We start from the raw sequence: 23,939 nt of genomic DNA, 5'->3' as shown, positions 1-23,939 counted from the left end.
GGACAGAGCAGTCAGGCTTATCTAAAGATTTGTCCACAACTATCTTCACTGGGAACCAAACACCCCATTGTAGCGCTTGCTTCTCACAGGTTAGCTGGCGGAGCAGTCCAAGGCCTACTCAAGGGAGGTAGTGTGGGCTAGTAATCACCAATCACTGGCACGCAATGACAACACCCAATAACTGATTGTCCAGTCAGTACATTTTCTTTAGAATAAGGAGAAGTATATTTATTACACACACTACTAAATACTACACAATAGTTTACAAATATGTACATTGGCAAATGTAACATACCATAGATGCCATTGCGTAATCACTGGGGACCCCTTAGAGGGTCACCCAAACATCTCACATTTATTCAATCATTTGTTTTGTAATAAACACATACCTTTTGCAAAAATCATTAACATTACTGTGATAAGCAATAAAACATTTGCAATCATAATGGTAACCCCATTAAGAATGTATCAGTAATTAATCTTGTGTTTGTCTATTCTTTCAAGGGTTTGATATAAAAACAACCCATTGAGGGCATCACATTGAAAAAGCATTGCATTGCAACCATATAGTCAGCCCCTAAAGGGCATAAGATCTACATCACATTTGTGGATTTCCAGGCCTTCCAGGTCTGATTAAATGCCATTAAATTACCATACATGTGGTCCCTAGAGGTTGAAACACTACCGGCTGTAGAGTAAAAGCTACAGCTGTGGGAGAGCTCAAAAAGAAACGAAAATCCCGGGGAGGTGATCATTTTGGAGTCCCGCTAACTTAGGGTGATGACTCTGACAGTACCTTTAAAAGAAAGGCTGCGTTGTGTTGACTTTTTGGTGGTGGTCTCGTCATACTGGGACCACCACAAGCAGAGATGGGCCAAAAAAGTGTTTAAACAGCAAGGCCTGAAAAGACATTATGGGGCGATTTTCTGAGAAAGTAGTAAATATGGTAGCAGGGTTTCTCTCGCTGTGCTGGGGACAGCTGCACAAGTTTTGTTCCTTTGTTTTCCTCGTGCTGCACTTCGTTTAAGGTAAAGTAGTCAGCAGATGAGACAGCATCGGACAATTGATCTCAGTCTTCAGTTATTATGTGCATTGTGAGGAGCAAATGCACTGATGGCGTGGGGGTGGGGCGCAGAAAACGGTGTAAGGGACATAATTATCTTAAATTAAGATTTCCCTGCTATAGGCAGGTACCGTCACTGTGCTCGAATACTCTGAACCTGCTCTCTGTCCCCTGATTCGCAAAGTCTCGCCTCGGGGGTAGAGCCTTTTCGGCAAGAACTGCAAAACTGTGGAATGCCCTACCACTTTCTATTCGCAATGCAAATTCAGAGCCCGTCTTTAGGACACAGCTAAAGACATGGCTTTTTAACAAGTAATCTTTTTTTTGTTGCTTTTTTTACCACTCAGTTTATCTTGATGCTTAAAATAGCGCCGGGACACCTCCTTGTGAGGTAGCAGTTTCCGCTATACAAACTTCAGTATTATTATTAAGAGGGACAGCGGCAGAACACAGGTCGGAGCCATTGTATATGAGAGCAGTTAACAGATAAGACAGCATCTGACATTTGATCTCGATGTTTGAATGGACAGCAAATGTTATGAGATAAGAACAAGATTTTCATCCCTGTTTGCAGTGGTGTTCCATAAACCACAAGCGCTCGTCTCAAGTGCTCAAAATGAAAGGAAAAAGTAGCACTGATAACAAATGCTAAAATGGCAGCTGGGGATGGATAGTAGTAATTGGGCCATGCTCTCAGGGAGGGCTAAACGCAGGTAGAGATAAACGAATGCATGCCTTGGACAAATGGGGATAAATATTATCAGATCAATGGTGGAGCCAGCAAATGGTAAGTCTGTGGGTGGGCTGAAGCCCATAACGGAGATAAACATGTCTCTTTGAGACAGCGCAAGCACTGTCTACCTGAGACCCAAAAATAGAACCTCATATGAAATAAAGATAAATTACTATAATGTATTTTGTCTTTTAAAAAAAAAATCAATTAATTCTATACAAAACTTTTTGGAAGTCTGTGTCCCATCTGAACAGAGGTACGTAAGGCAATTTAGTACATAATAAGAAAATACAGTGATTTTACATTTGGTGGGATTTTTTTAACAAATCTTTAAAAAAACGTTTTAACACATTTAAAATCAATTAAATATTTAATTAAAATACAAGTTAATAGTGTTGAAGCATTTTTTTCTACAGGTAAAGTTTATACAATTAATTTACAATAATATTTAACCTAAAAAGATTTATTTTTTAAGTTTAAAAAACTTTCAAAATAGTCCATATATTTTTATACAGGGAGAGCTCCAACCTAGTTGAACATATTAAAGATTATATTTTTTCTTAAGATTAAGTTAAAGGTTTCCCACCTAAAGTAAAATTTTGATTATGTATTAATAATTATTAAATGTGCTGTAGAGAATTAATTTTAACACATGTAATTAGACTTTACTAATAGGAAATGTTATATTAGTGTTTACATTTTAAAAAGTTATTAAAACAATGAACTGTTTTCTTTTAGATATTTTTATCATTAAATGACATTTATTTAAATTTCTTTAAACTAGTTTTAAATATTTAATTTATCATTATTTCCTATGGGTTTTTTTTTTATTTCCCTACCGCCATTATTATTTATGGGTGTGTACTGCAGTTCGAGTGGATGGACATGTGTGATGTTGGACTTACTCCCGCTCTGAGCACAAGTACATTTACGATTGTTTTAGGGACATTATGGCTTAGTGACTTTAGAGTTGTGGTTTGTAAACAGCAATGGGCTTACTCTTTAGTGGGTGAGTGCCTGTCCTTCCCTAAACCCCTCCCTATACGCCTCCTTACTCCTACCTTAACCCCTCCCCTGTATTCATAAGTATTTCCCATTTTACAGCCACTCCCTCTGTCCCTTCCACATTTACTTCTAAAAACTAGACTAACATGTGCGGAAACTATGAAGTCGGGGCAGACAACTTCACACAGAAAAAGATAGGGGAGGCAGAACAACCTCACGTAGTTTGTGAATAGCATTTTGTAGTTCTTTAGTAGTACTAACGATGTACAACTCAGATTATCTGTGAGACTCTCTTGGGTATGTCTGATGTGATTCTAAAGCTTGGTAAACTGTCCTCAGCAGATGGGAAGCAGGTTCCATTCGTAACAAAAAAGGACATGGAAAGAGGCTGCTAAAGCGAATCTTTGTAATACGAGGCCATGTCCCCTTGGAACTGAAGTCATTAGGACTATTTAGGGTGGTGACAGGAATGGTTTGCATATCGTTGGTCTTGTCTTTAGTGGCACAGAGACTGGAGAATGATGTGGTGGGATGTTGCTGAGATTAATGACCTGTCCTTCCATCACTTTTAGTTTTTTTCAATAATCAGTCACAAATTGCATAGGCATGAACAGACGTTGGTCCCATAGATTCCTACAACAAAGGGACTCCTGCCGCAGGCACCTGCTGAGGCTCATTAAGGCTGGATATAGTTTGAGGTTACTTGAATTCCAGATCCTTGGGGGCGTGGCCTCAAAGTTCAGGATCAAATGGACTTGGTGGGTCAGTCATTGCTTATAAACACTCAGGGAGCAAAATACACTGAATGGGATGAGGCCACAAATAGTTACTAAGGAATGAGGTTAATTCACAAATTTCTATCCCTCACTGAGCGCTTTTCTCAGTAAACAGTTTGTTGGACGATAAATTGATTGATGTCTTTGTGGCTGCTTAATGTGAAGGTTTTGAAATGCTGAAAGCTCCTCCTCAGAGCACCTTTTACTTTCCCACATTGTCTCTGTCATGTAGAGAGGTTGCTTTTATAACTGAAGTTTTTGTCACACTGAGAGCACTGATTGTTTTTTTTCTCCTTGTGGATTTTCTCATGTTGAATCAAACTGAGTCTCCAGCAGATGCTTCCCTGGCATTTAGACCAATAACAAGGTTTTGCCCAGTGTGAGTTTTCTCATGTTTAGTGAGACCAGATTTCTGACTGAAGCTTTTGCAGCATTCAGAGCACTGATAACGTGTGTGCCCTGTGTGGGCTCTCCCATGGAGAGTGAGAGATATTTTCTGTCTGAAGCTTTTCTGGCATTCAGAGCACTGATACGGTTTTAGTCCAGTGTGAGTTCTTTCATGTTGAGTGAGACCATATTTGTGACTGAAGCTTTTCCAGCATTCAGAGCACTGATACGGTTTTAGTCCAGTGTGAGTTCTTTCATGTTGAGTGAGACCATATTTGTGACTGAAGCTTTTCCAGCATTCAGAGCACTGATAAGGTTTTTGCCCAGTGTGTATGCGCTCATGTTGAATGAGATTGACCTTACAACTGAAGCTTTGTTGGCATTCTGAGCACTTATACGGTTTTAGTCCAGTGTGAGTTTGCTCATGGTGAGTGAGACCAGATTTCTGACTGTAGCTTTTCAAGCATTCAGAGCACTGATAAGGTGTGTACCCCGTGTGGGTTCTCTCATGGAAAGTGAGAGCTATTTTCTGTCTGAAGCTTTTCTGGCATTCAGAGCACTGATACGGTTTTAGTCCAGTGTGAGTTCTTTCATGTTGAGTGAGACCATATTTGTGCCTGAAGCTTTTCCAGCATTCAGAGCACTGATAAGGTTTTTGCCCAGTGTGTATGCGCTCATGTTGAATGAGATTGGCCTCACAACTGAAGCTTTGTTGGCACTCTGAGCACTTATATGGTTTTAGTCCAGTGTGAGTTTTCTCATGAAGAGCGAGACTAGATTTCTGACTGAAGCTTTTCCAGCATTCAGAGCACTGATAAGGTTTTTGTCCAGTGTGAGTTCTTTCATGAAGAGCGAGACCAGATTTCCGACTGAAGCTTTTGCAGCATTCAGAGCACTGAAACGGTTTTAGTCCAGTGTGAGTTTTCTCATGTTGAATGAGACCAGATTTCTGACTGAAGCTTTTCCAGCATTCAGAGCACTGATAAGGTTTTTGTCCAGTGTGAGTTCTTTCATGAAGAGCGAGACCAGATTTCCGACTGAAGCTTTTGCAGCATTCAGAGCACTGAAACGGTTTTAGTCCAGTGTGAGTTTTCTCATGTTGAATGAGACCAGATTTCCGACTGAAGCTTTTGGAGCATTCAGAGCACTGAAACGGTTTTAGTCCAGTGTGAGTTTTCTCATGTTGACTGAGACCAGATATCTGACTGAAGCTTTTCCAGCATTCAGAGCACTGATAAGGTTTTTGTCCAGTGTGAGTTCTTTCATGAAGAGCGAGACTAGATTTCCAACTGAAGCTTTTGCAGCATTCAGAGCACTGGAACGGTTTTAGTCCAGTGTGAGTTTTCTCATGTTGAGTGAGACCAGATTTCTGACTGAAGCTTTTCAAGCATTCAGAGCACTGATACGGTTTTAGTACAGTGTGAGTTCTCTCATGACTTGTGAGACCAGATTTCTGACTGAAGCTTTTCCTGTATTCAGAGCACTGAAGAGGTTTTTGCTCCGTGTGGGTCCTTTCATGTAAAGTAAGGCTGAATTTCCGACTGAAGCTTTTACAGCATTCAGAGCACTGATAATGTTTTTGCCCAGTGTGAATTACCGCATGTTGTGAGAGAGTAGATTTCTGACTGAAGCTTTTACAGCATTCAGAACACTGATACGGTTTGAGCCCAGTATGAGATATTTCATGTTGAATGAGATGGACTTTCTGACGAAAGCACTTCAGGCACTTAGTGCACTGATAAGGTTTTTGCCCAGTGTGGATTCTCTTGTGTTGAGTGAGCATGCTTAAAAAATGAAAGCTTCTTTGGCTTTCATTGCACTGATAAGGTTTGCACCCAGTGTGGATTCTCACATGTTGAATGAGATCGCTTTTCCAACTGAAGCCTTTCTGGCATTCAGGACACTTATACAGTTTTAGTCCAGTGTGAGTTCTCTTGTGTTTAGTGAGGTGGCATTGATAACTAAAGCTGTTATCACATTCATTGGTCTTATTCGATTTTTTTGTATCTACAAGTTGGGGTTGTTCCTGGATACATGCCATCTTAAGACTGAATCTGAATATGTACTTGTTTATGTTAAAACTCAACATTAACTTCTAAACATCACTGCCGAAGCTCTTCTTCACATTTGCATTTAACTAATTATAGTTTTTATTTGGAGATCAATGTTCTTACCTTTGAAGCCAGCCTATCTAACTTGTCTTATAAACTTTCACTGAGGGGCCCCTTATTTTTATTAAGTTGCCCCTCATGGATTCATTTACTACAAGTTATGCCCACAAGGATTCTCTCAAGTAGAATTAAGCTCATTCTGACTGCAGTTTATCACATTTAATTTAGTTTTAAAAGCACTGACAGGGTCTTTGAGGATTAGTACTTACAAGTGAGGTACATTTTTATACAAGTAATGAACTGGGATTAAAAGATGCTGGGGTAGTTTACGAATTATCAATAGTGTAACACTGGCCCTTTTTAAGATTTCTATTCCGGTGAGGCCCACCATTAACGTTGGAGGTCTGGCACTCTTGGAAACAACATAGATCAACCCAAGAGACAGAGTTGGTGGGAAAAATCTTTCTATGTTGTAGATTTTAGTCTAGTGTCTTTGCTGTAATGACATCTGAGAAGAACATTTTCAGTTATTTTTGAAATACAAGGTTTTCTCTCCTCCGAATCACAGGAGACGGAGATATAAGCGTGCTCGTATTACCTGAGGTTATTAGCCTTCCTGACAGTTCTGTCACATCACGTCACGTCTACGGATACTGATTTGGTGGAAGAGGCTTAGGTCTCTATGGCATTTCTCAGAAATCATCAGACAGAATTTGCAACACTGATTATTCCCAAGTGCTCTCTGTGAGGATCAGTTGTTGCCAATGTTCTTTGCTTGACCAATCGTGAAATGTTTTCTTTAAGTTAAAATATTCTTATAATTAGTAGTTGCAGTAGATTTTCAATTTACTTGCGGGTACAGTTATTATTTCAAAGGTTATTCAATCCCAAACACTGACATCTTGGCAAATGTTCCTGGTCATTGTACTTCAAGGGTTCAACAACAAATAATGATTGTAAGAATGTCGATAAAAGACTTTCACATTCAGCGGTTTCTTCCACACCAAATTCCTCACCATTCCTGGTGCATAGAACTGTTTTCTCTTTTAGAGATCTAGATTGTTTCTACTTTCCTCAAAATAACCCTTTTTAGAAATGTGTCCAACATTACAACATTTCTTTTTCTTTTTGTTGCTTCAGTGACCTGTAAAAATAGAGTTAGAAATTATAAATGAGTTGCAATCCAAGGGGGTAAAACAGTTCATGGATACTGCATAGACAGGGAACTTGGGAACACTGAAACTCAATGTCGTGAGAGCAAAAGTAGTGAATACTTTAGAAAGAAACATAAGTTACACATGCATCATGACATAGATTCTCAGAAGCATCCAACACCAACAATGTACTCTTCCTGTGATGACATCTGGCATCACAGTAAGGTATTTGTACCTCCTTTAATGAATTATCAGATGTTGTGTACTCCCCTGCCCATTTAAAGGACTCTTCTATTCCTTATTTCAGGCATCCATGAAGGGACATTTCATTGAACAAAGGAATCTGCCTTGTTGTAATCACTGCTTTAAATGCCACTGGTGGAGCGTGATTATTTTATTAAGAGTGTTTTGGTCGATCAATTCCTTACCATTGGGTGTGATACTAATACATAATACGTACTTAAGAAACATGACTAACAGTGTGCCTCGTGAAACACGTGAGAGTTTAAAACTGCATCGTAAAAGCATGCAGAAGGGTCACAAACTTGTTTGAGATTAAGTCATTCATGACAGAGAGAGAAACCTACTAATGTGCTATGAAAATAATATGAAAGGTAGTAATGCAGTCTGCAGTTTTAAAACAAAATATGATTATGAGAATGCTCAAGTAAAATTAGACCTGCTTATGTTTTCTTTGAGATGTAAATCCGAGAGAAAGTGCTTGCATGTTTCTTAATGAAACGTAATTAGGCTATGCTTCACAGTATAATGACATGGTGTTTTTATATTATTTCTTATGCATCTCTAGTTCTTTAATGTTTTCAACATTAGCATGTTTTTCTTTAGAAAATAGTGATTTAGTGGTTTTCCATGTAGGCCTCAAAAATGTATTTTGTCTTTCATTATTTCCTTCGAATAGACTAAAAATGTTGACCTGATTGCACAGTAGCAATGAGTATTATCCCTGAAGTTTTTGTCCTACAGTTTGAAAAATGGACATCCTTTCTGATAGAATAAAACTGTATTGACTTTGTTGCAAGCTCAGGAGAGAGCGAGTGGAGTGGAAACGTTGAGTTGCAAATGTATTTACTATTTCTGAAGGGAAGTGATATTGCACATTCTTAAAGAACAATGACCGCTGGCTAAAAAAAAAAAAGAACAATGACCACTGAACAAAGGTATTACATATGGGTTCCAGACGATTTGGGTTAGAGAACGATCACACCACAGTTACACTAAGGATTTTGACCAATGGAAATCATGCAAACTACCTAGAAGTTATTTTGTGGGCAGGAACTGAAATTGTTTGGAGGCATAATTGCCCATTGGGAAAAGGACGGCACGCTGCTATTTTCCCTTACAAATCCTGGGCCTGACCTGCTGTCGGTCTGAACTCTGATTTTTCCCTGAACTGAAATCTCCTGATTACCTCCGCACTTTACCGGCGGGTGAAGTTGAGCAGGCCAAATCTTTCAGTGGAAGAATATATTAACCGCGGGCAATGAACTCAGGTCCGCTAGTGGAGGTTACGCATTACATTGAAAACATGGAGTCCATGCAAAAACTCTGACTCTGCCACGTAGGGACTTAGCAACTACACCCACAACCTTTGATAAAACAACGTTACCTTTACATGCTAAAAAGCATATAACCGTTTCACAATATATATCTTCGAAAAATATCAGGCAATGAGGTGATGATTTTGGGGTCCCCCCAACCTAGGGAAGGGCCAAGCAGATGCCTTGAACACAGAGAGCATATCATGCTGAACGGTTCAGTGGGGGTCCCATCCTCCAAGGACCACCCCAAGCAAAGTTATGGGCAACAATACAATGCTAACCAAAGGCCCAGCCAAGCATTATGGGTCGAGATTCTAGAGTGCAGTGAGTATTATACTATTAGCTCTCAGCTCAGCCGGGAGAGATGCAGCTTGAGGAATGTTTTGATATTGCATACTATATTATTCACTGCACTCTAAAATCTCGTCCCATAATGCTTTGCAGGGCCTTTGGTTGGGATTGTAATTTTGCCCATAACTGACTGTGCTTGGGCTGGTCCTAGGAGGATGGGACCATCATTGAATCGTTCAGCCTGATATGCTCTTTGTGTCTAAGGCTTCTGCTTAGTTCTCTCCTTAGGTTAGGGAGGACCCCAAAATCATCAACTCTCCCATGCTTGCTACATTTTCATTTTCACTTTTGTGAGATGACTATATGCATTTTAGCATGTAAAGATAGAGTTACTTGTTATTTTACCAAAGGTATGCGAGGTTTCTGTTTCATTAATTGGGATGAGACGGGACGGAGTTACGGAGTGGAGTTTCACCGAGTTTTTGTTCAACTCCGCAGAATTCTGCGTAGTGGTACTCCGCCAACTTCGCCTACCCTTAGAATTTATGACTCCCGCTATTGCACGCTGTGCTCTAGCGTTCTACTGGGTCCACCTTGTGTCCTGATAAGTCTACAACCAATTCTTAGTTGGTATGATTCCGAATTGCGTGTTCTATTTTGCAATATGTTTTCTCTCTTTTTCTTTCTTCCTTCCACAGTAGGTGTTATTTGACGATGAATTTGGTCTGAGCTGTGATGTGCTGTGTTTTACCTGTATATAAAAGAATAACCGTTATTAAACGATTCTAGTGTATGTTTGTGCTTTGACCATTCAATCTTGAAGTTTAGATAAAGATAACTTGATAACTATTCCATGTGTTTGTCCTTACTTATTGAGGATTTTATTAATATTGTGTGAATATTATTACCTAGGCACTTCATTATTACAGGTCCTCATAAAGGAGTGGCTTTCCGTCTGTAGTTATCTGAGTCCCTATTAGCTCATACGGAGGACCTTATGATTGTGAATAAATTGTAGAGTTTCTATGGGCCAAACTCTGTGTTATTGTGAATTGTGTTGCTGAGGACTGAGTTTACGATGTGGTGGGTATCCTATATCTGAGCTCACAAATTTTACACCTCTTCCCCTGGATCACCACCGTAGACTGAGGCTGTGTCCAGTTGGCTCAGCGGAATTCACCATTTCAAATTATGTTGAGGATAAGGACTTACCTGGTGGACTGGAACTTGTCACACACCTTTGACAGGACCCAGACACCCAACACCTAAAAAAAGAAAAAAAACAGCATAACGGGAAAGGAAACTAAAATGGGATAAGAAAAGACGAATACTACAGAAACAGAAGAATAATAAAAAAGAGGCTCTCTTCCACTCTTCCTCAAAGAGACCCAGTGTGGCCCTGGGGGTGACAAACAGAACAGGAAAGGGCAGGCTGGGAGGACGCAAAGAGCTGGAAGTCAGATCTAGAGAGAAAGGATGGGGCAGGTATAGACCAAGGAGAGGATAGAATCATGGGGTGTAGAGGAGACAAATGTGTTGACAGTCAAGGGACTGCTTGGGAACATAGGAGGCAAGCGTGCTGATGGCCCAGTGCCTCCCGACCCGAGAAGGGCCCAGACCTGCGCTAGGGCCCCACCACATTCATATTCCTTGAGAATGTGGCTGCATCAGGTGGGTGCCAGGGTTAGTGGAAACTCAAAAATTGATGGGGGAGGTTTGCAGGAACATGGGGTGGCTGCCCACATGCTACAACGACCATGTGTGGTGGCACGCTTTGCCAGATAAACCTTAGTATTTATAAGAGCCCTAAAGTAAGAGGCAGAAAGAATAAAACTGGTATGAAGAGAATACACTGAAAGAGTTCAACAGTTCCTTATTAGCTTCCATACCTTCAGGCCAACAGATGATAGAGCATTCCAAATGTGACAGGACAAAGGGGGAAAGGAGGGTTGTACCAAGTAGGTTAACTATAACAAAAACATCACACAATTTAGGAACCCGAAGATAAAATAGCCTGACCCTGGAGTATACCAACATTTGTACAGAAACACGCTTAAAACAGCTAGCATAAAAACAAATAAGGAAGAGGACTACGTTAAAGCCACGTATTTTTTATATTTTTTTAAGATCATATGCTATCTAGCTAGAGAATGGTCTGGAGTGGGAGTCAAATTCTTGAAGCTGAAGAGAGATAAAAAACAGAGAGAGAGACACAGAGAGAGACTTGAGAATAAATAGAAGAAAAGGAAACAGAAGGCACTAGGAAACGTTACCTGACAGTTATATTGTTTATTCCTCCAAGGGAGGCAGCCGCACCACCTGGCCCGTCCCAGAATACCTTGAAAGGAAGTATAGATTTGCATCAACCAAGAGCTTATTTGCATCAAATATAGATCACACTTCATCTCATCTTGCAAAACAACTGTCCTTAACTTACAAAGGAAAACTCTTATTCTCTGCAAAACCATTGTAAAGCACTGTTGGTCCATGATTAAATAGACATTTTTTGTAACCTTTTTATTCTTCTGGTATCTACGACCAACCCACAACACACAACATCCTCCAAATCCAAACCTTGCACTGCAATGGACACACAATGAACCATGATCACTTGCTGAACATGGTCCGAGTGAACACACAGCCCACCAACAAGCTAAACAAGGTCTGAGTGCTCATACAGCGCACCCACAAGCTGGACAATGTTCGAATGAAGAGACAACGCACCAACAGGCTTAACAAAGTCTAAGTGCACATTCAGCGCACCCACAGGTATAGGAGATTCTGAGTGAACAGACAGCTCACCCACAGGCTGAACAAGGTCTGAGTCAACATACAGTGCACCCACAGGCTGAACAAGGTCTGAGTCAAAATACAGCGCACCCACAGGCTGAACAAGGTCTGAGTCAACATACAGCACATCGACAGGCTGAACAAGGTATGAGTCAACATACAGCACATCGACAGGCTGAACAAGGTCTGAGTCAACATACAGCGCGACCACAGGCTGAACAAGGTCTGAGTCAACATACAGCGCGACCACAGGCTGAACAAGGTCTGAGTCAACATACAGCACATCGACAGGCTGAACAAGGTCTGAGTCAACATACAGCACACCCACAAGCTGAACAAGGTCTGAGTCAAAATACAGCGCACCCACAGGCTGAACAAGGTCTGAGTCAACATACAGCACACCGACAGGCTGAACAAGGTCTGAGTCAACATACAGCACATCGACAGGCTGAACAAGGTCTGAGTCAACATACAGCGCGACCACAGGCTGAACAAGGTCTGAGTCAAAATACAGCGCACCCACAGGCTGAACAAGGTCTGAGTCAACATACAGTGCACCCACAGGTTGAACAAGGTCTGAGTCAAAATACAGCGCACCCACAGGCTGAACAAGGTCTGAGTCAACATACAGTGCACCCACAGGTTGAACAAGGTCTAAGTCAAAATACAGCGCACCCACAGGCTGAGCAAGGTCTGAGTCAACATACAGCACATCGACAGGCTGAACAAGGTCTGAGTCAACATACAGTGCAACCACAGGCTGAACAACGTCTGAGTCAAAATACAGCGCACCCACAGGTATAGGAGATTCTGAGTGAACAGACAGCTCACCCACAGGCTGAACAAGCACTGAGTCAAAGTACAGCGCACCCACAGGCTGAACAAGGTCTGAGTCAAAATACAGCGCACCCACAGGCTGAACAAGGTCTGAGTCAACATACAGCACACCAACAAGCTAAAAAGGTCTGAGTGCTCATACAGCGCACCCACAAGCTGGACAATGTTCGAATGAAGAGACAACGCACTAACAGGCTTAACAAAGTCTAAGTGCACATTCAGCGCACCCACAGGTATAGGAGATTCTGAGTGAACAGACAGCTCACCCACAGGCTGAACAAGGTCTGAGTCAGCATACAGTGCACCCACAGGTTGAACAAGGTCTGAGTCAAAATACAGCGCACCCACAGGCTGAACAAGGTCTGAGTCAACATACAGCACATCGACAGGCTGAACAAGGTCTGAGTCAACATGCAGCGCGACCACAGGCTGAACAAGGTCTGAGTCAACATACAGCGCGACCACAGGCTGAACAAGGTCTGAGTCAACATACAGCACACCGACAGGCTGAACAAGGTCTGAGTCAACATACAGCACGCTGACAGGCTGAACAAGGTCTGAGTCAACTTACAGCACACCCACAGGCTGAACAAGGTCTGAGTAAACATACAGCACACCCATAGGCTGAACAAGGTCTGAGACAACATATAGCACACTCACAGGCTGAACAAGGTCTGAGACAACATACAGCACACTCACAGGCTGAACAAGGTCTGAGACAACATACAGCACACTCACAGGCTGAACAAGGTCTGAGTCAACATACAGCACACCGACAGGCTGAACAAGGTCTGAGTCAACATACAGCACGCTGACAGGCTGAACAAGGTCTGAGTCAACATACAGCACATCGACAGGCTGAACAAGGTATGAGTCAACATACAGCACATCGACAGGCTGAACAAGGTCTGAGTCAACATACAGCGCGACCACAGGCTGAACAAGGTCTGAGTCAACATACAGCGCGACCACAGGCTGAACAAGGTCTGAGTCAACATACAGCACATCGACAGGCTGAACAAGGTCTGAGTCAACATACAGCACACCCACAAGCTGAACAAGGTCTGAGTCAAAATACAGCGCACCGACAGGCTGAACAAGGTCTGAGTCAACATACAGCACACCGACAGGCTGAACAAGGTCTGAGTCAACATACAGCACATCGACAGGCTGAACAAGGTCTGAGTCAACATACAGCGCGACCACAGGCTGAACAAGGTCTGAGTCAAAATACAGCGCACCCACAGGCTGAACAAGGTCTGAGTCAACATACAGTGCACCCACAGGTTGAACAAGGTCTGAGTCAAAATACAGCGCACCCACAGGCTGAACAAGGTCTGAGTCAACATACAGTGCACCCACAGGTTGAACAAGGTCTAAGTCAAAATACAGCGCACCCACAGGCTGAGCAAGGTCTGAGTCAACATACAGCACATCGACAGGCTGAACAAGGTCTGAGTCAACATACAGTGCAACCACAGGCTGAACAACGTCTGAGTCAAAATACAGCGCACCCACAGGTATAGGAGATTCTGAGTGAACAGACAGCTCACCCACAGGCTGAACAAGCACTGAGTCAAAGTACAGCGCACCCACAGGCTGAACAAGGTCTGAGTCAAAATACAGCGCACCCACAGGCTGAACATGGTCCGAGTCAACACACAGCCCACCAACAAGCTAAACAAGGTCTGAGTGCTCATACAGCGCACCCACAAGCTGGACAATGTTCGAATGAAGAGACAACGCACTAACAGGCTTAACAAAGTCTAAGTGCACATTCAGCGCACCCACAGGTATAGGAGATTCTGAGTGAACAGACAGCTCACCCACAGGCTGAACAAGGTCTGAGTCAACATACAGTGCACCCACAGGTTGAACAAGGTCTGAGTCAAAATACAGCGCACCCACAGGCTGAACAAGGTCTGAGTCAACATACAGCACATCGACAGGCTGAACAAGGTCTGAGTCAACATACAGCGCGACCACAGGCTGAACAAGGTCTGAGTCAACATACAGCGCGACCACAGGCTGAACAAGGTCTGAGTCAACATACAGCACACCGACAGGCTGAACAAGGTCTGAGTCAACATACAGCACGCTGACAGGCTGAACAAGGTCTGAGTCAACTTACAGCACACCCACAGGCTGAACAAGGTCTGAGTAAACATACAGCACACCCATAGGCTGAACAAGGTCTGAGACAACATATAGCACACTCACAGGCTGAACAAGGTCTGAGACAACATACAGCACACTCACAGGCTGAACAAGGTCTGAGACAACATACAGCACACTCACAGGCTGAACAAGGTCTGAGTCAACATACAGCACACCGACAGGCTGAACAAGGTCTGAGTCAACATACAGCACGCTGACAGGCTGAACAAGGTCTGAGTCAACTTACAGCACACTGACAGGCTGAACAAGGTCTGAGTAAACATACAGCACACCCATAGGCTGAACAAGGTCTGAGACAACATATAGCGCACCCACAGGCTGAACAAGGTCTGCGTCAAAATACAGCACACTCACAGGCTGAACAAGGTCTGAGTCAACATACAGCACACTCACAGGCTGAACAAGGTCTGAGTCAACATACAGCACACTGACAGGCTGAACAATGTCCGTGTCAACATACAGCACACCCTTAGGCTGAACAAGGTCTGAGTCAACATACAGCATACCCTTAGGCTGAACAAGGTCTGGGACAACATACAGCACACTCACAGGCTGAACAAGGTCTGAGACAACATACAGCACACTCACAGGCTGAACAAGGGTTGAGTCAACATACAGCACACTCACAGGCTGAACAAGGTCTGAGACAACATACAGCACACTCACAGGCTGAACAAGGTCTGAGTCAACATACAGCACACTGACAGGCTGAACAATGTCCGTGTCAACATACAGCACACCCTTAGGCTGAACAAGGTCTGAGTCAACATACAGCATACCCTTAGGCTGAACAAGGTCTGAGACAACATACAGCACACTCACAGGCTGAACAAGGTCTGAGACAACATACAGCACACTCACAGGCTGAACAAGGTCTTAGTCAACTTACAGCACACCCACAGGCTGAACAATGTTCGAGTCAACATACAGCACACCCTTAGGCTGAAGAAGTTCTGAGTCAACATACAGCACACCCATAGGCTGAACAATGTCTGAGTCAACATACAGCAGTCCCACAGGCTGAACAAGGTCTGAGTCAAGGTACAGGACACCCTTAGGCTGAACAAGGTCTGAGTCAACATACAGCACACCCATAGGCTGAACAAGGTCTGAGTCAACATACAGCACACCCACAGGCTGAACAAGGTCTGAGTCAAGGTACAGGACACCCTTAGGCTGAACAAGGTCTGAGTCAACATACAGCACACCCACAGGCTGAACAAGGTCTGAGTCAACATACAGCACACCCACAGGCTGAACAAGGTCTGAGACAACATACAGCACACTCACAGTCTCAGAGAGCATATCCAAACAGCTAAGCCCACTTCTTCATAACCCAATTTTTCTATTTAGAGCCCTTGAAATCTGTTTGACAAACAGCATGTTTAAGTCTTTGTACATATTTCTGCCCACCCTCCATAAATCCGTCAACACTCAGATTTACAGAAACCATGCTCTCTGAGCAACTTTAAGCTGATGCAGTGCCCGACCGAATGCTGAGAAATGGCAGCAACAAGGCATCAATGCATCCAATCCCTGCTCTTAATGTGGACCAGAAGTGGAAGCAAGGCGACCCACCTGAAGGAACAACATGTGAGCCAAATGGCTGGTGGGCAATGTTGGAGTCAAATGAGGGACATTCGAGATGGCAGGACCTGAAGGCCCTCCGTTGTGATGGGAACCAGGAAGCCCATGATCACGTGAAAAAGACACAGATTGGATGATGATGTGAAAATAGTGACCTCTGCCCTGGAAAGGCAAGGGGTGAAGCAGTGCCTTAAACGATGGATGGTCACCCATTCCTTGGCTGGCAATAGTGAATGGAGGGCAGCACGGCTTTCCACCACAGGGTGAGGCAAGTATATGAGCGAACAGGGAAGCTATACAAGGGCCCACTGGTCATGCCAATATGGATGAATCTATATATGTATGTGGTTTTACTATCAAAAGACACACAATTGATGGACGCAATGCAGAACAAATCAAAACATTCACCCCCTGTCAAGAGATCTGGGTTAAATCCATCATTCTTTTGCTCACCATGCCACCCCAAGTTTAGACCTGGCCATTTGCAAATCAGTCTTGACCCTGTGCCTCATGGGAACAGTCCAGCCCGAACTGCTAAGCCAAGTCCTCCCTGGACCGGAAACAAGCATCCTGGGACCGGTTTCAGGGTTTCACACCTCTTCTGCCAGGATGGCTTGAATCCAGTGGCACAGTGAGCCCGGGACCCACGTCTGGGCATACCCGGTACACTTAGGGCGAGGAAGCAAAGACACATAATTGATGGACAAAATGCAGAACAAATCAAAACATTCACCCCCAGTCAAGAGATCTGGATTAAATCCATCATTCTTCTGCTCACCATGTCACCCCGGTTTAGACCTGGCCATATGCAAATCAGTCTTGAGCCACTCTTGACGCTTTGCCTCATGGGAACTGCCCAGCCCGAACTAAAAGCCTGGCTGATGAGGGCTGTTAGCCCGAAACCGGTCCCAGGATGCTTGTTTCCAGTCCAAGGAAGACATGGCTTGGCAGTTCGGACTGGACTCTTCCCATGATGCACAGGGTCAAGACTGATTTGCAGATAGCTATGTCGGAACAAGGGTAGCGAAGTCAGCTATAGAACGATGATGGATTCAACCCAGATCTGTGACTGGGGGTGAGTGTCTGAAAATTTCAGTGCTCCATCCATCATTCCTTGTGTTTGCTTTGTTTGCCCTAAGTTGGCAGGGTTTGCCCAGAAGAGGGTCCCTTGCTCACTTTGCCACTGGATTCAAGCTAGCCTGGCTGATGAGGCCTGTTAGCCCAAAACCAGTCCCAGGATGCTTGTTTCCGGTCCAGTGAAGACATGGCTTGGCAGTTAGGGCTGGACTGTTCCCATGAGGCACAGGGTCAAGATTGATTTGCATATAGCTGTGTCTGAACTGGGGTGGCAAAGTGAGCTAAAGAATGATGATGGATTCAACCCAGATCTGTGACTGGGGGTGTGTGTCTGAAAAGTTTCAGCGCTCCGTCCATCATCTCCTTGTCTTTGCTTTGTTCACCCTAAGTTGGCAGGGTATGTCCTGACGTGGGTCCCTTGCTCACTTTGCCATTGGATTCAAGCTAGCCTGGCTGATGGGGGCTGTTAGCCCAAAACCAGTCCCAGGATGCTTGTTTCCGGTCCAGTGAAGACATGGCTTGGCAGTTCGGGCTGGACTGTTCCCATGAGGCACAGGGTCAAGACTAATTTTCATATAGATGTGTCTGAACTGGGGGTGGTGAAGTGAGCTAAAGAACGATGATGAACTCAACCCAGATCTGTGACTGGGGGTGAGTGTCTGAAAAGTCTCAGCGCTCCGTCCATCATCTCCTTGCGTTTGCTTTGTGGTATTACTATGGCATGAACCCAGCGAAAAAGGCAATGGAGTGCTGTAGATGGCCAAAGACAAGCATAAAACAGGCGAAAATCCAAGACGACCTCGCGGCCATCTCTGAATGGATGATAGTTAACTACTTTCAACTGAAGTCCACCAAGTCAGAAGTGCTCCTGGTGGGCTGAGATCTGTGGCCCTTGGAACCCCACCTCAACCGAAATCCATGGTCAAGAAACTGCGAGTTTTTATGGATGTGCTCTCTCATTTGAGGGGCATGCTAGACAGTGGCTGGCACTTGCTTTGGTGTCTTACATGGCCTGAAACCCATTTGGGGACTTTTTGACGCACCTGCTCGATAGGTGATTGTCCTATCCATCGTGCTGTCACGACTAGACTACTGTAATGGGTTGCTACTTGGTGTTAATTGTGCTGTGACTAAAAGACTTTAATGGGCCCAGAACGTGGCTGCCCGCACACTCTTTGCACTTCCTAAGTACTGCCGTGTTTCAGACCTTCTCCGCCTGCTCCACTGGCTATCTAAAGAACAGAGAGTCTACTTTAAGAATCTGTGTATGACACACAAGATCCTGGGTCCACAAATTTTGGGCGAGCTGTGCTCTCTGTATGTCCCGGCTCGAGCCTTGCACTCTGCGGACCTGCATTTGGCCCGTGTCCCACGAGTGCACAGGACAAGAGCAAAGGGGCGCTCGTTCAGAGCACTGGCACCAGCCCTTTGGAATTCCATTCTTCTTGCTGCCCGTAGCACGCAAGACCATTGAGCTTTCAGGAAAATGATCAAGTAGTGGCTTTTCTCCAACCACTAGCTTCCTCGCCGTCTGCTCTGTCAGATTTAACGCTGGGACGCCCTGTTGTTGGGGCAGCCATTTTCTCTACAAGTGCGTATAACATAACATAAAGTGATAGAAGAGGAGGCAGTTTGTTCACGGTTAATGCACTAGTGATGTAGGGTTCTTTAACGAGATGCATTTTCAACTCTTTCATAAATCGGAGCAGCTTTGGTGCGTCCTGATGGATACGAGGAGGCTGCTTGAATGTGCACTGCTCACCTCTCATCCTTTAGATGAACCTGGTGAAATCTTTTGAGGTGAAACATATTTTTGATGGAGAGACGTTTGTTTGGTGGGAGATCTCCCTGATTTGGGGCCGATTAGAGCACTCGAGGTCAGTCATGTGGGATAAAATATTGGGGCGCTGCTGACATTCTGACAGGTGAGGTCAGGGAATGTACCTGAGAGCTTTGCTTCTGTGCAGCCGCAGCACCGATGGGACTGCACTCGATGGAGAGACTAACAGGAAGTGTCCAGTGTCCACCAGGTGGAAAGGTTCTATTCTGCCTGTAGTTCTTTCAACAGGTGAGCCTGCAATATCTGGAGGGATCAAGAGGGTGGGGTGGGGGAGTGTACACTGGTTTAATATGGACTGAAGGAGGGGCAAAATTAGCAACATTTCTTAGAAGTATTCATGCAGAGTCAGGACAGGCCTCACCCCACCAGAGGACAGGCCTCACCTCTGCTCTGTACCATCTGGACAGGCCTCACCTCCTCTGTACACCGTGGACAGAACTCCCTTCCTCTGCACCCCCTCTGTATTGGTCTCGCCTCCTGGGCATCCCCTCTGGACAGTCCTCACCTCGTCTGCATTCCCTGGACAGGCTTCACCACCTCCTCACCCTCCTGGACAGGCCTCGTCTCTTTAGCACCCCCTAGAGAGGCCTCACCTCCTCTACACACCTCCCCCAACACAAGACAGAACTCTCCTCCTCTGCACCCCCCTGGACAGGCCTTACCTTTTCTGTACCACTTCTGGACAAGCCTCATCTCTTCTGCACCCCTCCTGGCAGACCTAATCTCCTCTGCACCCCTCAAGCCCAGAACAGACTTCACCTACTCTTTATTCCCAGCACAGGACAGGCCGTAGCTACTCTGCCCCTCTGGACAGGTCTCACCTCCCCTTCACCTTTCCTAGACAAGCCTCACCTCCTCTGCATCCCTTGGACAGGCCTCGCCTCCTCAGCACCTGGCACTGGCAAGTTATACGTGAACATCGGGCAGCTACAATTCGAAAAAGATTGGATTATCGGTATTAGAATCAGAAGGTCCAAATCTACCAAACAAATGCTCTTGATCAACGTGGATATTTCACCAAGCGCCAGGGAGAAGAGGCTCAAGTTTGATCACCTGCTCCGGATCACGTGTAACCTATCCAGTGAGTATGAATGTCTGAGAACTGGAGATTACAACACAAACCTCTTTCAAGACTCTCCAGACAAGCACAACGCAAGAAGCCCTCCCATCCTAGAACAAACAAAGCCTATCAGCAACAAATACAGTAAACTTCTCCATGGACAAACTGGTCAAGAACAAATGGCCGCACTTATTCTTTTTTAAACTACACTGTATGCAATAAGGAGATGCTCCCTCTGATCAAAAATAAATTACACCATCGCTGCACGAGGTGATAGTGACCATCGACCCCAAGTAATCATCTTGTCACTTAGTGTTGCTCTGCACGCCATGACACGTCTGACATCAAAAGGAATTTTTACAGAGAACCTTAAAAAGTTAAAATGGTCAAATCCGTTGATAGCAACAATAATGACAGCATGCGGAGCCGAGTTAGCAACAAGGAGCCTTGATGATTCCCCGCTCTCTACATCATCTAGGTGACTTAGTTGGCACCAAACAGGTCATCACGTGCGGCGTACCCCAGGGCTCCTCCCTGTCACCCCACCTGTTTAACCTCTATATCTTTCCCCTAATCCAGGCTCTTAGAGATAAACAGGTGATGGTACTCAATTATACGGACGACCTGCAGCTACTCTTTACAATTGACAACTCGGAAGCATCCATTTCCATCTTTCAGTCAACAATGAGGTTCATCCAAGCTTGGATGGACCAAAATCATTTGAAGCTGAACCCAGGAAAAACCGAGTTGGTTCTCACAGGTGACAGTGTCAAACACTGGGGTTCACATTACTGGCCGACGGACATGGGTCAGGCACAAATCCTTCCTCTTCGGCAAAGACACTTGGTGTCACCTTGAACAGCGACCTATCACTCAAAACACAAGTGGTTCAGGTGGTCTCCAAGTGTCTTTTCCAACTTAGGAAAATACGGAAGGTCCGTCGCCTCTTGACCCTGGAAGCTTTGACACAGGTGGTGATCGCCACTGTGATCTTTCACCTAGATTACTCAAACTCGATCTATCTGGGCCTCCCTCAGTACCTTCTGAAACGTCTTCAGATGGTGCAAAACCAAGCAGCCAGACTGATTTTGAGTCCAGATGGCAATCAGCCACCCCTCTTTTGAAGAAACTTCATTGGCTCCTTGTGGCTCAGCGTTGCACTTTCAAAGTTGGCTGCATGCTTTTTAAAGCGCTTCATTGTAAAAGTCCTAAATTTATTACGAAACTTATTATGAAGCATGCCCCATCCCCTAAATCTGTTACAACAAGGAGCCGTGATGATACCCCGCTCTTTACATCATGGGAGATCTTTTCTAGCCAACGGCTCACAAAAAAACAAAAGAGGCAACTCAACCACAACATCTGCTGAAATTAGGAAATTAAAGCACCTACGTAACTCAGCAGTGTTGTGTGTTGTCGTCTCTCCTTTTCAACCTCTTCATCTCGGATCTATCACAGTCACGTGAAGATGTGAACTCCCTCCCTCCAAAACTCGGGGGAACCAGGGTCAGCAGCCTTTTGTACGCAGATGACTTTATCTTGATTAGTCACGCCAGGATCGGGCTGCAGAGGCTGCCTGCTCAGTTGTTCTCCGACACCACCTCAAATGACCTGGAATTAAATCTATATCAAAGACAAGGGTGATTACCTACGGGTGAAGGAAATAGCAAGGAGGTGGATAGCAGTATGGAAAAAGCATCGAAAAGGCCACCTCAGACAAATATTTAGGGGTCCACATGGATAGGAGGTGCACCTTCTCAAAACCCTCTAATACCTGTTTTGAAGGCCAGAATCTCCAATTATCTTACTTACAGTCAGGAAATTATGTTAGGGAAGGACAACAGTCTGGTGAATAAAATAACAACAAGGATCTTTAAGCAAGTGTTGAGCCTACCAAAATCCTGATCCCCGGCATTGATTCGACTCGAGTTTGGCCTTCAAATCCTCGAGCAGTTGGAGCTGGAGCATTTATCAAGCTGTGCAACAAGCTACGCTCGGCCAGAGAATCGAGCCTGGAGGCCATGATGTGGCAGGAAATATCACTTGGCCACCAGGGACCATCATATCGATACTACTTAGATGATTCTTTACAACTTCTGGAGGCAAAAGAAATCTGGGACACTAATCCTTCTCAACAAGCCTCAAAATGTTGATTAAACCGACCATTCGTTCCAGGTCTTTTCACTCGGACAGAGCAAAACTGGCATATCGTAAACATACTTGGACGGTTTTATCAGGGTTTAAGGCAGGGGTTGAGGCCCCATATCTGTCATTTGCCTATTCAGAGTACTGGAAATAAATACGTTTGCCACAATACAAATGATAACACCATGTGTAGGGGAGCGGGAGTAGTAAGGAACCCATGGAGCACGTGGTATGTCCTTGCCCTGTATTTCTTAATGACCGAAAAATGTTGTTACGGGGCGAATGGAACAAGCTTGGTGTTCGCTCCTGCCGTCAAGCCAGCCTTACATCCATGAGCCCAGAGAACCAGATGCTTAACATCGGTTCACCAGGTTTGTTACAAGCAAAAAGGCTTACTGAATGTGAGAGCCGATGAGCCAACAATAATCAACTAGCACTGGGCTGCTCCAACACCATAAAAATGCTAATTTGCACAATTTCCGGAATCCCTTCAAAGTTGATCTATACTAAATAAGTGGGATTGTTAGTCGGTGTTTAGTAAAGACGAGAGCCTAGCTCCCTTTTTTTAATACGAAGTTAAAATTTAACAAATTATTAGTGACTTTTGGCTGTAACGTAATTGAAACGGTCTTTGGTTTAGAACTCACCTGGTGACGCAGCCCACTTGAAGTAGAATGACCTTAAGAGCCCAAAAGATTTAAACAGGTGCTGACTGGGTTTAATGCAATTATTATTGTTGAATATCATAAGTTTCCACCAACTGCTCTCACACATGACACCTCTAATGGCCCAAGGGCCGCATTTGGATTTTTGCACCCCTGGACAGGCCTCTCCTCCTCTGCACCCCAGGACAGGCCTCTCCTCCTCTGTCCCTGGACAGGCCTCACCTCCTTTGCCCCTCCTCTGGACAGGCCTCACCTCCTTTGCCCCTCCTCTGGACAGGCCTCACCTCCTTTGCCCCTCCTCTGGACAGTCCTCACCTCCTCTGCCCCTCCTCTGGACAGGCCTCTCCTCCTCTCCTCCTCTGGACAGGCCTCACCTCCTCTGCACCCCTGGACAGGACTCACCCCCTCTGCACCCCTGGACAGGCCTCACCTCCTCTACCCCCGAACAGGCCTCACCTCCTCTGTACCCCTGGACAGGACTCACCCCCTCTGCACCCCTCTGGACATACCTCTCCTCCTCTGCACCCCTGGACAGGCCTCACCTCCTCTGCACCCCTGGACAGGCCTCTACTCCTCTGCACCCCTGGACAGGCCTCTCCTCCTCTGCCCCTCCTCTGGACAGGCCACTCTTCCTCTGCACCCCTGGATAGGCCTGTCCTCCTCTGCACCCCTGGACAGGCC

At 44.8% G+C, this 23,939-nt stretch overlaps 1 protein-coding gene across 1 annotated transcript in view; it reads right to left on the bottom strand.

The window, feature by feature from the left end:
- Positions 1-201: 201 nt before the first annotated feature.
- LOC144806542 (uncharacterized) overlaps positions 202-23,939 on the bottom strand; it is a 63,943-nt gene continuing 40,205 nt past the window's right edge. The window contains exons 2-4 of the mRNA XM_078672881.1: positions 11,353-11,417; positions 10,292-10,344; positions 202-7,219 (exon numbers count right to left, since the gene is read on the bottom strand). Coding sequence (XP_078529007.1) covers positions 3,894-6,053 — 2,160 coding nt within the window. The 5' untranslated portion in view covers positions 6,054-7,219; positions 10,292-10,344; positions 11,353-11,417 and the 3' untranslated portion in view covers positions 202-3,893. The remainder of the gene's footprint in view (positions 7,220-10,291; positions 10,345-11,352; positions 11,418-23,939) is intronic.

This window comes from Lissotriton helveticus (genome assembly GCF_964261635.1).
Source record: "Lissotriton helveticus chromosome 1_1 unlocalized genomic scaffold, aLisHel1.1 SUPER_1_unloc_82, whole genome shotgun sequence".
Lineage (NCBI taxonomy): Eukaryota > Metazoa > Chordata > Amphibia > Caudata > Salamandridae > Lissotriton > Lissotriton helveticus.
The sequence above is the reverse complement of the archived record's forward strand: the minus strand, read 5'-3'. Positions and strand labels throughout refer to the sequence as shown.